Source organism: Etheostoma spectabile, unplaced genomic scaffold (genome assembly GCF_008692095.1).
Source record: "Etheostoma spectabile isolate EspeVRDwgs_2016 unplaced genomic scaffold, UIUC_Espe_1.0 scaffold00005710, whole genome shotgun sequence".
NCBI classification, from domain to species: domain Eukaryota; kingdom Metazoa; phylum Chordata; class Actinopteri; order Perciformes; family Percidae; genus Etheostoma; species Etheostoma spectabile.
Genome location: NW_022603289.1, coordinates 4,724 through 18,103, shown reverse-complemented (window position 1 = coordinate 18,103; position 13,380 = coordinate 4,724). Strand labels below are relative to the sequence as shown.

The window sequence follows — 13,380 nt, the reverse complement described above, 5'->3', positions numbered from 1 at the left end:
TAACGGCAAAGACCCTGGGATGCATTTATGCAAATGATGAACTGAAGCACCAAATATAGTGGCAACCTTTCCGGCTGAAGGCACATATAAACGCAAATATGTTTCCAGACTGTGTTGTGCATGATTAAAGGGCAAAAAAGATACTGAGTGAATGTATGAGGGAGGAGGGATACACACCTCAACCTGCACATCAAACTTAGACGATTCTGATATCAGCTGCGTGGCTGCAGGCTGTTTTTGTCACAACAATTCTACAAAAAAAAAAAGAGTAGAAAGTCACAGTAGGGCTCAAATAAATGGGACAGTACCAGTAGCTGTCTTAGATGAACAGATGCGTTTCATTTCCAATTGTGTATGTAACAAAACTCATCCTCTACGCACATGAATGAAGCAAAATAATTCTTATAAATGTATACATTTTGGGTAATTGCGTTTTCTATCATGACATGGCATATTTGAGAGGCAGCATGTTCAGAGTCATCAGTGGTGAACTTCATTGGTGTAAGATCTCAACCTACACATAAATAAAAAACAGCTTAATGATCACAGAGGTAAGAGCAAAAATCTATGCTATGACCTAAATTCTAAATAATACCTATTTTTAGTTGAGCATCTACTGTATGGTGCAGGCAGGTTCAGTAAAACTACAACAGATGTGCACGGCTAGATTTTATTCCACATGTTTAAAGTCATACTTTTATTTTTATAGTGCTGTACATCCTCCCCCTGTGAGGATTATGAGACACCAAATACACTGAGTTGTGATAACACTGCCTTCCAAGTCAATTTCCTTAAAACAAATACAATTAGGTACTGCATAAACATTAGATAACAATGTATACAATGCTTCATATGATAAAATCTAACAATTCATTCAGCTTGTGACAATTCAATAAATATACACAAAACAGTAAAGCACTGAGCAAATTAATCTGAACAAAATTGTTCATGTAAAATATCTAGACACCATATATCCCTGCTTATTAAATAAATGAGATATTTACAGTTCATTATTTCACACACGCAAACACACACACACACACACACACACACACATCACAAAAAGCAGAGGGGTCCCAAAACAACAGTGATTTCCGGGACAAGGGGAGATAGCGACCTCATCTCTACACCCAGATCTCTGACAGGAAGTAACTCCATATCACCTCGATGCGGCTCTGTGCTCCCCCGAACCATTACAACCACCTCCGCCTGCAAAATGATCAGATAGAAGAGACACAAAGAGAATGTGTAGCCCATAGCACAGTGGGAAAGTATTTCTCTGTTCCCATATCTATAATACATTTTACAGTCATGGAAAACTGCAAAAATTGTGTTCTTACCTCACAGCCTTTCCTGTAAACTGTGGTTAGGTGTGAAAGAATTTCTTTGCCAGAGTCTCCCAGGAAGTGAATAATCCTATTGGCTGAATGGGTTGTTCCAGCAGTGCTTGAATGGTTTGTTGTACACCTGACAGTCATATTTTGGAAAGATGTGTGGCTGTGTAACCGCAGAAACCTCAGCTGGACAATGTCCACACCAGCATACTCAAACTGTCAGAGACAGAAATCATTCATCATAAGTCTGATGAAATGGCTTATCGATGTACTAAATGTTCCTCAATCAATCCACAAATGTGTTACCTTGTTTTCACCGTGCTGCTGACTAAACCACTGGACAGGCATTTTTGATTTCTTCTTTATTGGTTCCCAACGTAATTTAATCTGAAGGATAGCACATTATCAACACGTTTAGAGTCATTCTTGGTACCATCTTATTTGTGTATTTACATTAATCCAAAAAGTGTGGATAGTAACACCCTTCTTTCCTAGGATCTATTTTTTTTATTAATGGGCCCACACTGCCGTGTGCTTTATGAATGTTGATTCCTTCACTTAAAATCTACTAAACAAGCTATCAGCATTGCAAACATTGGTCATATTAGGACATTTTAAATTATTGCTTTGGGAAATTGAAGCAATCTTATCCAAACATCATTGTTCTAGGGCAGGGGGTCTTCAACGTTTTCTTTAGGCCAAGGACCCCTCAGCTGAAAGAGAGACGGAACATGGACGCCCACCACATTTCGTTTTAAACTTGAGTTGCATATTAAACTGGGGCTACAATAACTTGTAGGGCGGCCTAAATCCTTTACACATACCATTTGATGGTTCATACAATACTAAGCTATTAAAATAATAATTATTGACATATTCATATATGTATACATCATGTTTTAATGTTAAACATACATGTAGCAAAGTGACTGTATCTGCCTACCTTAGACCATCAATGTTGCATAAATTAAAAAAAAGAAGTTACGTGATTATATTGTAATGTAAAAACATGGGATCATATCATGTTGTTGTTGCAGTTGAAAACATGAAAGTGAGCACATTTCTCACACTGCACTTAGCCTGTAGATTGGGTAAACCACGCCCACTCTGCCGGCGATTTGATTTTGCCTTGTGCTTGGTCTGGAAATCTGCACATTTAATTCTCCTGCTTCAGTTCACAATTTTGTGGGAACCAATCACAAACTGGCTTATTTACTGCTATTGGCGGGTTTTAACATATGGGTTTAACACAATGACAACAGAGAAGCAACCAAGCAGCTTCTTGTTTACATTCAACATATCGGTCACCTATCACCACCGAGAAAACACAGAGTGGACTCACCAGACCAATGCTAAATCTAAAATCTATTGAGCTCGGCTTGGTTTGGTGATAGCCAGACCACTTAGCCTGCTACTTTTGGGTGAAAACGAGTGTACCTGAGACTGTAAAGGGTCAATGCAGGTTGTTCCTCCTGCTGTGAAGTTACAGAATACCTTCACAGCATCATAGGGACAGCCTTGATTGGGGTCCATGTAAAAGTAACCTGAAAAATAACTGACATGAGTGCCTGATCACTCATATTAATATATGGTGTATTGTCAGAAACAAATTTACATATGGGCCTATTCAGACTCTCACCATCATTCAGATGTGGGTGTATGAGTCCCAGCTCGTAGCAGGTGGTGGCAGGATCGTCTTCAGTTCCCCGCGGCCAGCTGAAGGATTCCTCATCTACGTCAGACCATCTCCTGGACACTGACCTTGGCCACTAAATAAGAATGCATCATTAAGATATTTAACCAGACAGTCAATCAGTCAGCCAACTATCAATCCTTGAACACTATTTACCACTAACCAAGGACATTGAGTAAATTAAGTGTGTTAGAGAAGAAAGTGTGTACCAACTTTTTGTTGCCCTTCCCTTAGCTTCAGGAGGCTGGGTGTTTGTCTTGATCTTGGCACATTTTTCAGTTTTGATCTTGTACTGGGTCTTGTTTTTGGCCATAGCTCATTTCCTGGACCTGGTTTTGGCTCAGGCCTTGATTCCTGCCTTTGTGTAAGCCTGTGCTTGCCTGGTGAACCTGGTTTTCCCTGTGAAGTGCATGGGACAATCCTCTTGGCAATTAAGCAGTACTGTATCAAGCTTCAAATGCATCTTAAAACATTACATAATGTTACAGTTAACATTGTTAATCAGGGAAAGCCTTTGTTTTTGTTTTTCATGTGTATTTTGTTAACAAAATTCTTACTGGAGGTCCACGCTTGCCCTTCACTCCCTTTGGTCCTCCACTGCCTTGGACACCTTTCATTCCCTGTACAGGTTCAAACACAATCAGGCTCTGTCTTTATGCAATTAATGCATAAAGACTAATCTCCCTATTTGCAATCGAGGTAAAGATGGAGCCAACTAAAAGTAATGCAAGGCTGAAATCCTTTCAAGTTGGATACATCAGCTGTCCACCAAAATGCTTTCTTAACAAACATAAATTGAAAACTGTAATTTCAAGATGCTGATTTTTTTTCAAAACAAAAAAAAAACAGTCTCTCACCTTCTTTCCAAGGTGGCCCTGTAACAAAAGCAGTACAGAAACAACTTAGTAAAATGTTTCAGTAAACCTTCTTTGTATACTGTAGCTGAATATTAAAGCAACGTACAGTGAGTCCAAGAAAGCCTTTTCGCCCACTTGGACCAGGAGGACCAGTACCCCCCTGTTAAAGTCAGTCAGTTGATTAATAACTTGCTTCCAGTTACAAACAAAACCAAAAGTAAAACACAACTCACCTTCTTTCCCTTATGACCTCTTTGGCCTTTCAGGCCCTGCAAACCAGGATTCCCCTAAGATAAAAGTTAGAAATGTGGACGACCAAAAAAAATGATGCCTTTTTTGCAATTAAATGTTTTCAAATACATTTTAACCAACCTTTAGTCCAGGTGGCCCGATTGGTCCAGGTGTTCCCATGTCACCTAGGAGACCCTGCAGGTGAATGATAAACACTTTTTCACTGACTTCTGCATGTTTGTCAATGCTGTAAATTCATAAAGCTATGCAACTGAACCATAAATAATATTTGGAATAAATCTCATATAGTCTATTCAACTGATAGTGTCCACACCAGCAGAGGATAGGCAGAATGTATACGGTACAGAGACATGATAGGAGAAAGCATGGATTAAAACATTATGAGAAACAGAAGCCCTGGCTCATCTAGGTAAGGATATGTGTTGCAATGTGTATCTGACTTTTACCTTTGGACCAGTAATTGCAGACTCGCCCTTCTCTCCTCTCAGTCCTGGAATACCCTGTATCAAGACCAGCAATGATCACAGATGTTTACCGAAAGGCATTATGTTAAGTCTGTTGGTGATCTTATTAGTATGCTGCTGAACAAACTTGCATACCTTTGGCCCCATTGGTCCATTTAGTCCTTTTCCTTTTGGTCCAGCTTTTCCCTGAGAGAAACATGATAAATACTGCATACTGTATATGTGAATTACATAAATGAAAAGTAAATGCAGTGCATATGTCTATAGTGAAAACACTGTACATATACTGTAGTTATGAGTATTATCTTGAATTTAAAATGACATGCTATTGTACCTTGAACCCTGGTGCTCCAATATTCCCACTGATCCCAGGAGATCCAGGATTTCCCTATAACATTACAGGTTTTAAATGTGTCTAATGTCACAAAGTGCATCTGTAGGCCAAACTAAAACAGATATTATGAATAAGGGTATACTCCCATGGTTTTATGGTGGTTGCACATTTATGGATGTTTGTTTTGGAGTTTACCATTTTGCCAGGCCTGCCAGGTGTTCCAGGAGCTCCTCTGAAACCAATATCACCCTTTGGGATGAGCAGGGGAGGGACTGGATTTAGTAAAAAGGTTAAACAACAGACTAAATTGCAGTATGTTCAATTTTACGTACCGGATCTCCTTCATTACCCTCAACCCCTAGTAACCCATCCAAACCGCTTACGCCCTGAGAACAAGATCACAATATTAATATTTTAACATTTTATTAGATAGCACTTTTCAAGCATGCTATTCAGATTAAAAGATTTACAGTGTTATAAGGGGTTAAAAGCAGCCAGACCACAGGTGGCCTGTATGTAATTAATATAATTTTAAAATATATTCTACATTTTATGGGCAACCAGTGCAGTGATGCTAAAATTGGAGTGATATGACAAAACCTTCTACACTTACTTTATAATCTGACAGCTGAGTTCTGGATAAATTACAATTATGATACTGAGTGAGAGTTTAAACAGGTAAGAAGAGAGTATATAATATATATAATATGATATAATAGCGTGTAGTATTTTTTTGTGTCATTAAAAGTGAGCAAGTGTCTAATCTTGGAGATATTCCTTGATTGACAAAAACAATTAATATCACCACGCTTGGGTGATATTTCGTTTATGCTGCCCATAGGATAACTTCTTTGCCAATGCCTTAATGTTGGCCTTTAGTAAACCCAGGGAGGACTGAATCTGTGCTTTGTGATGCTCTGGACCAAACATCAAGACCTCTGTTTTATTGCTATCAAACTGTAGGAAGAAAGCTGACATCCAATCCGAGACATTGGATAAACAGGATTAAAGTATGGTTAACTTATTCTGTTCATGTGATTTAAATGAAAGATATAAATGAGTATCATCAGCGTAACAATGAAAGTAAATATTGCGTTGCCGTAAAATTGGTCCCAGAATATATCCTCGGGGCAGTCCACACGTGATGTTAGATATTGATGATTTAAAATGTTAGATGCAGACAAAATATTTCCTGTTTTGCAGATATGAGGAGAACCATTACAGAGCAACTACAGTGATTCCTGCCCATTTTCTCTGTCAATAAAAACACTGTGTTCTATAGTGTTGAGGATGCACTTAAGTCCAGCAGCATAAAGACAGAACACTGTCCAGAGTCAACAGCCAATAATAAGTCATTTAAGACGAGAAACAATCAATCATCAACATATTCCTACATCAACAACTACATCATAGGTTGCAAGGTAAACGTTTTGGTTTGCTTGTAATTTTTTTTAATTCTTAAAATGAGCAGTAATTCAGATAGCAGTGATGGATTTAATGACATATGTATGTTTTATTGCCAAAAAGGATACTTGCAGGTTTTCCAGGTCGTCCAACAGGTCCTGGTCTACCGGTGGGCCTTCAGCTCCCTACAAAACAGACTTCATTAACTAATTAATCCTACCTTTAATTAAAATGTAATATAATCAGAAAATAAAGACAGCAATCAGGATTGTTTGCATTAAGTGACATTAAGTGCATTTCTTAGAAAGTATGATTAACATTATGGGAACGAAAAAAAAAAAAAGTATCTTGGGGTATCACAACAATCTGTTTGTTTTGTTTTTGCATTACAGAATCAAATTAAACTCACAATTTTTCCAAGACTTCCTTGTTTCCTTTCCTTCCGGGCTGGCCTCCTTTTCCCTTTATAAAGACATTATCTCCATTATGACATTTGTTTTAGATTTTCATCTGTGTTAAGAAATTACTTTCACTTACTTTAGGCCCTGGCTTCCTTTAGTTCCGAGAAGACGGGAGGACAGCAGGTCCAGGTCGACCTTTAGCACCTGAAGGGCCAATGAACCCCATCTTCCCCACAGTTCCCTAAAAAAATACAGTCACACAAGACATTATATTATAATGAAGAAATACATCTTTAATTCACTAACACTGAATGATCTAATTACAAATGCTGAAAACAAACTCGCAAACTCAATCCTTGTGAATTCAAATCTGCTGGCTCACCATTGTGCCTCTTGTCCCGGCTCTCCTTTTGCCCCTGTTTGACCTCTAATGTCCTGGGGATTACAGAAGGAGACATTGCGTCACTGTGGTAACATCTTTGTACACACCATTAAATATGCCTGACTGGATTAATGATGTCCGTAGGAACACATAAGGACATCCCACCAGGTCTCCTTTGATGCCTTGAAGACCGCGCTTGCCCTTCTCACCATGACTGCCCTGAATGAAACAAACACACAGCAGAGAGCATTAGATTAGATTAGTAGTAAGCAAACCCCTCTAGCTGGACAGATCACACCTGCTGCAGCACTGAAGAAATGTGACTGCATCAGATTAAATAAATTGTACAATACACCTTTGGTCCAGGGATTCCAGCTTTCCCTCAGCACCTCTCTTGCCTGGAAAACCCTGAAAAAACACATAAATGAAGTGAAATTAATTTTAAGAACTCAAAAACAATAAAACAAAATTAGGCTTTAAGTTAAGTCTTATTTGTTTTGTACGGCAACCAAGTAATTAAAAGCATGTATGCAGAGTATATACAATCTCTACCACTATCATGTAGTTAACATTGGCATTTAACTAAACACATGCTAGCCATCTAGTGGTTGGAATTTTCAACATGTTGTAGGAGTAATATGTTATGTTACAGATCAGGGTGACCTGGATGTAACTAGGTTGAAACTTTCAGATCATTCAAGTCACACAAACATTTTGTAATGGCATAAAAATTAGATGTGGAGTTTTCTTGAATAGTTCATGATAAATATGTTAATTAAGTCTAATAACACGTACTGGTGTTGATGGTCCAATTTGTCCAGCGGGTCCTATACTGCCAGGGGGGCCTGGAATGAGAAGCCATACAACTTACAGTCTTATTTCCAGTTGTGTCATAGTCAAACAATAGTATGAACAGCATCTCTTAAAAAGACATTCTCTGAATCACTATATATAGAATTCAAATGTATGTTTTAGTGACACTTGACACAAAAAAAGACAAGCTTGCACCAAGCATATGATACATGAAGCTCATTGTGATTGGTGTTAGTTGTCATCATACAGCATTTTGGACATCATTGACAATCAAAGAATCAACTGTGTTACTAACAGTGTGTCCCCGGAACCCTTTTGGCCTTTGACCCCGGCTCCCCCAGTGTTGCCCCTGGACCGAACTGTCCAAGCATGCCTGATGAACCTCTGGTACCTGGCTCACCCTGTAAAAGCAACATCATAATCATCATCATCATCATCATCATCATCATCATCATCATCATCATCATAATCATCACCATTTCAGACTCTACACCAAACGTTCAGCATTCCCTTTGAAGACTTTGACCACAGCATCATTTTCAAGTCCAACCTTGACTGACCTTGAGCCCTGGCACTCCATGTTTTCCTCGATCCCCTGGTGAACCCCTGTATCCCTGCAAAAAAAAGGGTTGATGGTGAAGACAGGGCACAGGGGACACACTGTCCTGTTTTAATTCACACTTAAAAAAATACACAGCACACTCCATTGGGTCTCAGAAGTCTATTAATATTTGAGATCAGTGGCTGTGAGGCTGCCTGACTTTTAGATTCGGAGAATGATTCTGATGCATTTTTAGGGCATGAACACACAAGGATGCAGATGGCATTGTCTTGTGTCATTTTATAAAAGTGAGAGGGGTTACAATATTTTAGTAAAATATACTCTAGAAATAACTCCTATCCACCTGTTTCCCTGGTGGCCCCTTTGCTCCCTGTGGCCCTTGGTTGCCTCTGTTGCCTTCAGCTCCCTTTGGCCCTTTCTCTCCAGGGGGCCCAGTGTTTCCCTTGTCACCCTGAAATGAAAGTAAAACAAGTGGTGTCCACAGTTTGATTGATGCATTTATGTTCCATCGGCATGCAGGGTTTGTGTTTGCTGCATTTTCAAATTATTTAAAGGTTGTAATGACCATGAAGATTGTGTAGTAGAAAAACAACACTTTTATCCACAGTTCAAAAATAAAATGACACATTTACAAGATGACAATTACTCACAGATATGCCTGTTTGTCCAGCTGGCCCCTCAGGTCCCTTCAGTCCAACTGGACCCTAAACACAAATGCACAGGGTTACTCATAAACAGGTTCAAGGTTAACATGAGGCTACAGACTGCATGGGCCTCCAATTTTGTGTGTGTTTTTTTTTTTTTTTTTTTTTTTTAGAAAATCAGACATTTTAGTGCCTTTGCATTCAGATAAATGAAAAATGATGTGACAAACAGTCTAATCAATCTACCTCCTCACCATCGAGACCAGCAACTCCTTTCTGCCCCAAAGCCCTCTAGATCCCTTAAAAGATGAAGGAAACAACTGAGTGATGAATCATTGAAGCATCATTGATTGTTTCTGACATGTATGCACGGACCACTCCATCACTCTGCTACTGTGTATGCAGCAATTTCTGAAGCGTGTTTAGAGAAGCTCAGCGAAAGAAAAGTGTTACCTTTTCTCCTTGGACACCAGCGGATCCAGATGTTCCCTGAGGCCATCTTTACCCTACAATTAGGGTAAAGGGAGATCAAAGCAACAATCACAAAAAAAAAGACTTATATATTAGATATTCCTACCCTACAACCTGCTCCTAAAGTGCCCTAAAGGCAGACAAGATGCTTGTGCACAACAACTCATCTTGGTGAGCTTGGTGCTTGGAACAGTAAGTTCTAAAAAGTTCTTAAATACATTTGTGTATATTACCAATAATTAAACTAAAAGCTGTGTGTTTATTTCATTTAGTGACCTTTATCAAATACATGCAAAATACTGTATAATTAACTGTCCTGTCCCTTGATGCATAGGGAACTATACAAACGTCTATGTGAATATGCTGTATATTTTCAAAATATCACAGCTTTAAGGTGTTTTTTTAGCAAAATTTCTCATTATGATCCCTTCCACAATATGATTTCGCATGAATTAGTACAGACAGCAGGGATATGAACGAATTTGCAATATATAATGTATCCTCAAAGACAGGTATTAAAATATAATGATGAAGTGGACCATTCAATTGCCCATACAACCAGAGTCATTAATATCCCAAATTCCTAATGATGTCTGGATGATTCCAGGTTCCTGACAAGCTCCCTCTTTTAAAAAGGAATGAACGGCACAGAATTAGAAAATGAATCTAAAAACTTGCGATGTAGCAAAACTACGTTTCCTAGAACATCCAAATGCAATCCGGATGACATTGAGGGAGTAATCTATGACACCCTGGATCAACACTCTGACAACAGACCTGACCTGCTCTGATGACTAACTCTTGCTCTATGCCAAACAGAAAATAAAGACACTTCCTTTTCACTCATCAGATCAAGCTTCTGTCAGCAGTTGTCAAAAAGAGGCCTGCTGTCAGCCAATAGATAAGAAAACTCTAAATGATTTGTGTAAACAATGTTTGACCATTTTCATGCCACTATGTGAAAGCGGGAAAGGTACCAGTGAGAAGGCACACGCATGCATGCATTTTGGCCCGTTATCCGTTTTGGTCCGTTATCTGTTTGGTGGTTTTTGTCTTTCATTTTTTTTGAACAGTTTAGCCTGCTGTACATCTTGACTCGGTTTAGAAGACGGGGATCTTGAACATTACACTGAGCTAGTTTTCATTTCTCTCCAGTGAGCTCATATGAGTTAAATTGACATCAAAAGCATAAAAATAAACTTACTGGGTAACCAGTAACTCCAAGCGGGCCAACAGGACCTTGTGGCCCCTGGTCACCTGGAAGGCCATGGGGCCCAACCTCACCCCATGGTCCAATGTTACCCTGGATACCCTGGAAGAAAAAAAACGTATTAACAAGTAAAACGTTTAGTGTTTGAAGTCAAATTTCAGGTCAAATCAAGTTATTTGTGTATCATTTACAATATTTCAAATTGGCCGTGCAAACTCTCATTAGCTATGGTTGCCAACCAAATCCAAGCTTTCTGGAAGGAGAAAGAAAAACAGTCTTGTCAACTGAGCTTATTGTTGCTTGTTGTTGCAAAATCTAAATACTAAGTAGGGTAGACATGAGCTGAGCTTCATCTGCATAGAAATGGAAAGAAGTGCAACTATAGTTACAAAAAGGCTATAAGAATAAGGACAAAGTGATTAATCAATGATCAATTAAATACACACAGTAAATGTTACTAATTGTATGTTGGTGCAAGCATATGTTATACTAACTGGAAGCTGAAGATGCAAAGTCAGCACCATGACAGAGTGCACATTGAAAAGGCTGTTTGAGCAGCTACTTGACTTCTCTCTAAGGGGAATTTTAAACAAGTACTACATTTATGTAATATCTCTTGAATGTGTTTGCATTTTGTGCTGAAATAAACAAAATACAAAACTGAGACAAAAGAGAAGCACATCTATATTTTCCAAAAAAAGACTTCAAATAGCAGTATCAATAAGACGAGTGAGTGGGAGACTCTTACACATTTTACGCACAAAATGTCAACCACAGTGATAAATGTTTGGATGGATGGATGTGATGGAAGGAATGAATAAAATGAAATCTTACAGACGATCCTCTGTATCCTTGTGGTCCAGGCATGCCCATCTCACCCTGAGAACAGAAAAAGTAATAGTTTTATTTCATAACATTGATATAATTATATAAATTAGCACTGATAGTCAATTAACTGCAGCAGTGAAACAGAACATGATTCACTTACTGGGCGACCTTGTTTCCCCTTGGTCCCTCCTCACCTTACCCTTCACAACACATATGATGAGGTGAACACCACATTAAAATGTTAAATACTGTGAGTGAGAAACTAAGTGAACACATTGTCCAACACAACAGAATGATAAGATATATAATAATATATATATAATACTGACAGGCGTATATATTCCAAATAAAATGCAAGTATTGACAAACATAAAGCTTTGAATTGACGGATACCTTTAAGCCTTCACTTCCTTGAAGCCCTCCTGGTCCTTCTTTACCTTTAACCCCCTAAAGAAAACCAACAGTCCTTAAAGCACAACATCATTATGGCTACATTTAAAATATTCTTTTGTGGCACTACAATATAGTTGGAGCCCAGTTATTCCAAGAGTTTGTATTGTAACATCCTAAAACGCCAGATGGTGATGCTGTAACTCACTCTCTGTCCTTGCTTTCCTGGTGTCCCCTTCGATCCTCTGCTGCCAGCTTCTCCCTGTTGATTGACACCAATGTACAGCTATATGAATCAACATAGTTCAGCACCTTAATTTGGAATGTTGAGTAACCCACAGTAATGTGGTACGGCTGTGTAACTACAATAAAAATGTATAAATACCTTTTCAACCCATTTACTCCTAACAGAAATGTGATCTTCTTTGTTTCATTAAATAAGGTAGGAAATGAAAAGAATAAGGAAAAAAAAAATCACATTTCACGAAACTGATTAATACTCACGCTCGTCCCTACAGGTCCTTGGAGGCCAGGAGCTCCTGTCTTCCAGGCAATCCCTGTTGAAGATATTTAGTAGAATATCAGTAATCCATATGTGACACTATAACACAATCAAATCTACTTTTTCAGTGTTTTTATAGGGAGGTAACGTACTTTTGGTCCTGGAAAGCCAGAGTCGCCATTATTTCCATTTGCACCAATGCGTCCCTGATAGAAGGGTGATATTAGTTTATCACATACAGTATCTGTCCCTATCGCCTTGGTCCCGCTACACGTTCTGCGATGCCATGTTACATCCTGCTACGCTCTGCGATGCCCTGCTACGTCCTGCTGTGCCTTGAAATGTTGCACAGTGCCCTGCTATGCCATGACTACTACAAAGAAACTACTATAAACTATATTTTTGTGACTGTCATTGCCACTCTTCATTTTAACCCCAACGGCCGTCAGACACCGCCTACCAAGAGCCGGGTCTGTCCGAGGTTTCTGCCTAAAAGGAAGTTTTTCCTCGCCACTGTCGCACTGTTGCTTGCTCTGGAGGAAACCACTAGAACTGTTGGGTCCTTGTAAATTATAGAGTGGTCTAGACCTACTCTATCTGTAAAGTGTCTCGAGATAACTCTTGCTATGAATTGATACTATGAATAAAATTGAATTGAATTGAATTATCCTAGCTACCCCTTTAATAGTCCCACTGAAGAGTAATGTCTGAGATTATATACTTTTAGCTCAAACAAATACTAATAGGATATATATTGCAGTTGGCTGACCGATTTTATTCAGTTTGTCCTGTATATCTCCATGAATACCAATCCTATGCGAAAAACATTCCCACTCTCT

At 38.8% G+C, this 13,380-nt stretch overlaps 1 protein-coding gene and 2 long non-coding RNA genes across 3 annotated transcripts; all 3 read right to left on the bottom strand.

Annotated features, from left to right (window-relative positions):
• Nucleotides 1–535: 535 nt before the first annotated feature.
• Nucleotides 536–5,347, bottom strand: LOC116677753 (collagen alpha-3(V) chain-like). The gene is made up of 16 exons (XM_032508020.1): nt 5,267–5,347; nt 5,130–5,183; nt 4,935–4,988; nt 4,736–4,786; nt 4,583–4,636; nt 4,257–4,310; nt 4,118–4,171; nt 3,991–4,044; nt 3,885–3,902; nt 3,585–3,647; nt 3,241–3,426; nt 2,974–3,103; nt 2,772–2,878; nt 1,641–1,721; nt 1,341–1,550; nt 536–1,209 (listed from the first exon to the last, which is right to left on the bottom strand). The coding sequence occupies exons 2-16, from the start codon at nt 5,130–5,132 to the stop codon at nt 1,057–1,059; spliced, it is 1,272 nt and encodes a 423-aa protein (XP_032363911.1). The 5' UTR covers nt 5,133–5,183; nt 5,267–5,347; the 3' UTR covers nt 536–1,056.
• Nucleotides 5,348–10,817: 5,470 nt separating this feature from the next.
• Nucleotides 10,818–11,821, bottom strand: LOC116677750 (uncharacterized). The gene is made up of 3 exons (XR_004329048.1): nt 11,810–11,821; nt 11,656–11,700; nt 10,818–10,923 (listed from the first exon to the last, which is right to left on the bottom strand). It is a non-coding gene; the product is annotated as an uncharacterized LOC116677750 (long non-coding RNA).
• Nucleotides 11,822–12,036: 215 nt separating this feature from the next.
• On the bottom strand, nt 12,037–12,587 carry LOC116677751 (uncharacterized). Its single transcript, XR_004329049.1, has 3 exons — nt 12,544–12,587; nt 12,248–12,301; nt 12,037–12,096 (listed from the first exon to the last, which is right to left on the bottom strand). It is a non-coding gene; the product is annotated as an uncharacterized LOC116677751 (long non-coding RNA).
• Between the last annotated feature and the right edge of the window lie 793 nt (nt 12,588–13,380).

Coding starts and splice junctions, on each gene's coding strand:
- LOC116677753 (XM_032508020.1), bottom strand. Junction 3,427..3,584: donor AGGGCAAGCGTGGACCTCCA/GTAAGAATTTTG, acceptor TGCACTTCACAG/GGAAAACCAGGTTCACCAGG. Junction 1,551..1,640: donor AGCAGCACGGTGAAAACAAG/GTAACACATTTG, acceptor TGTCTCTGACAG/TTTGAGTATGCTGGTGTGGA.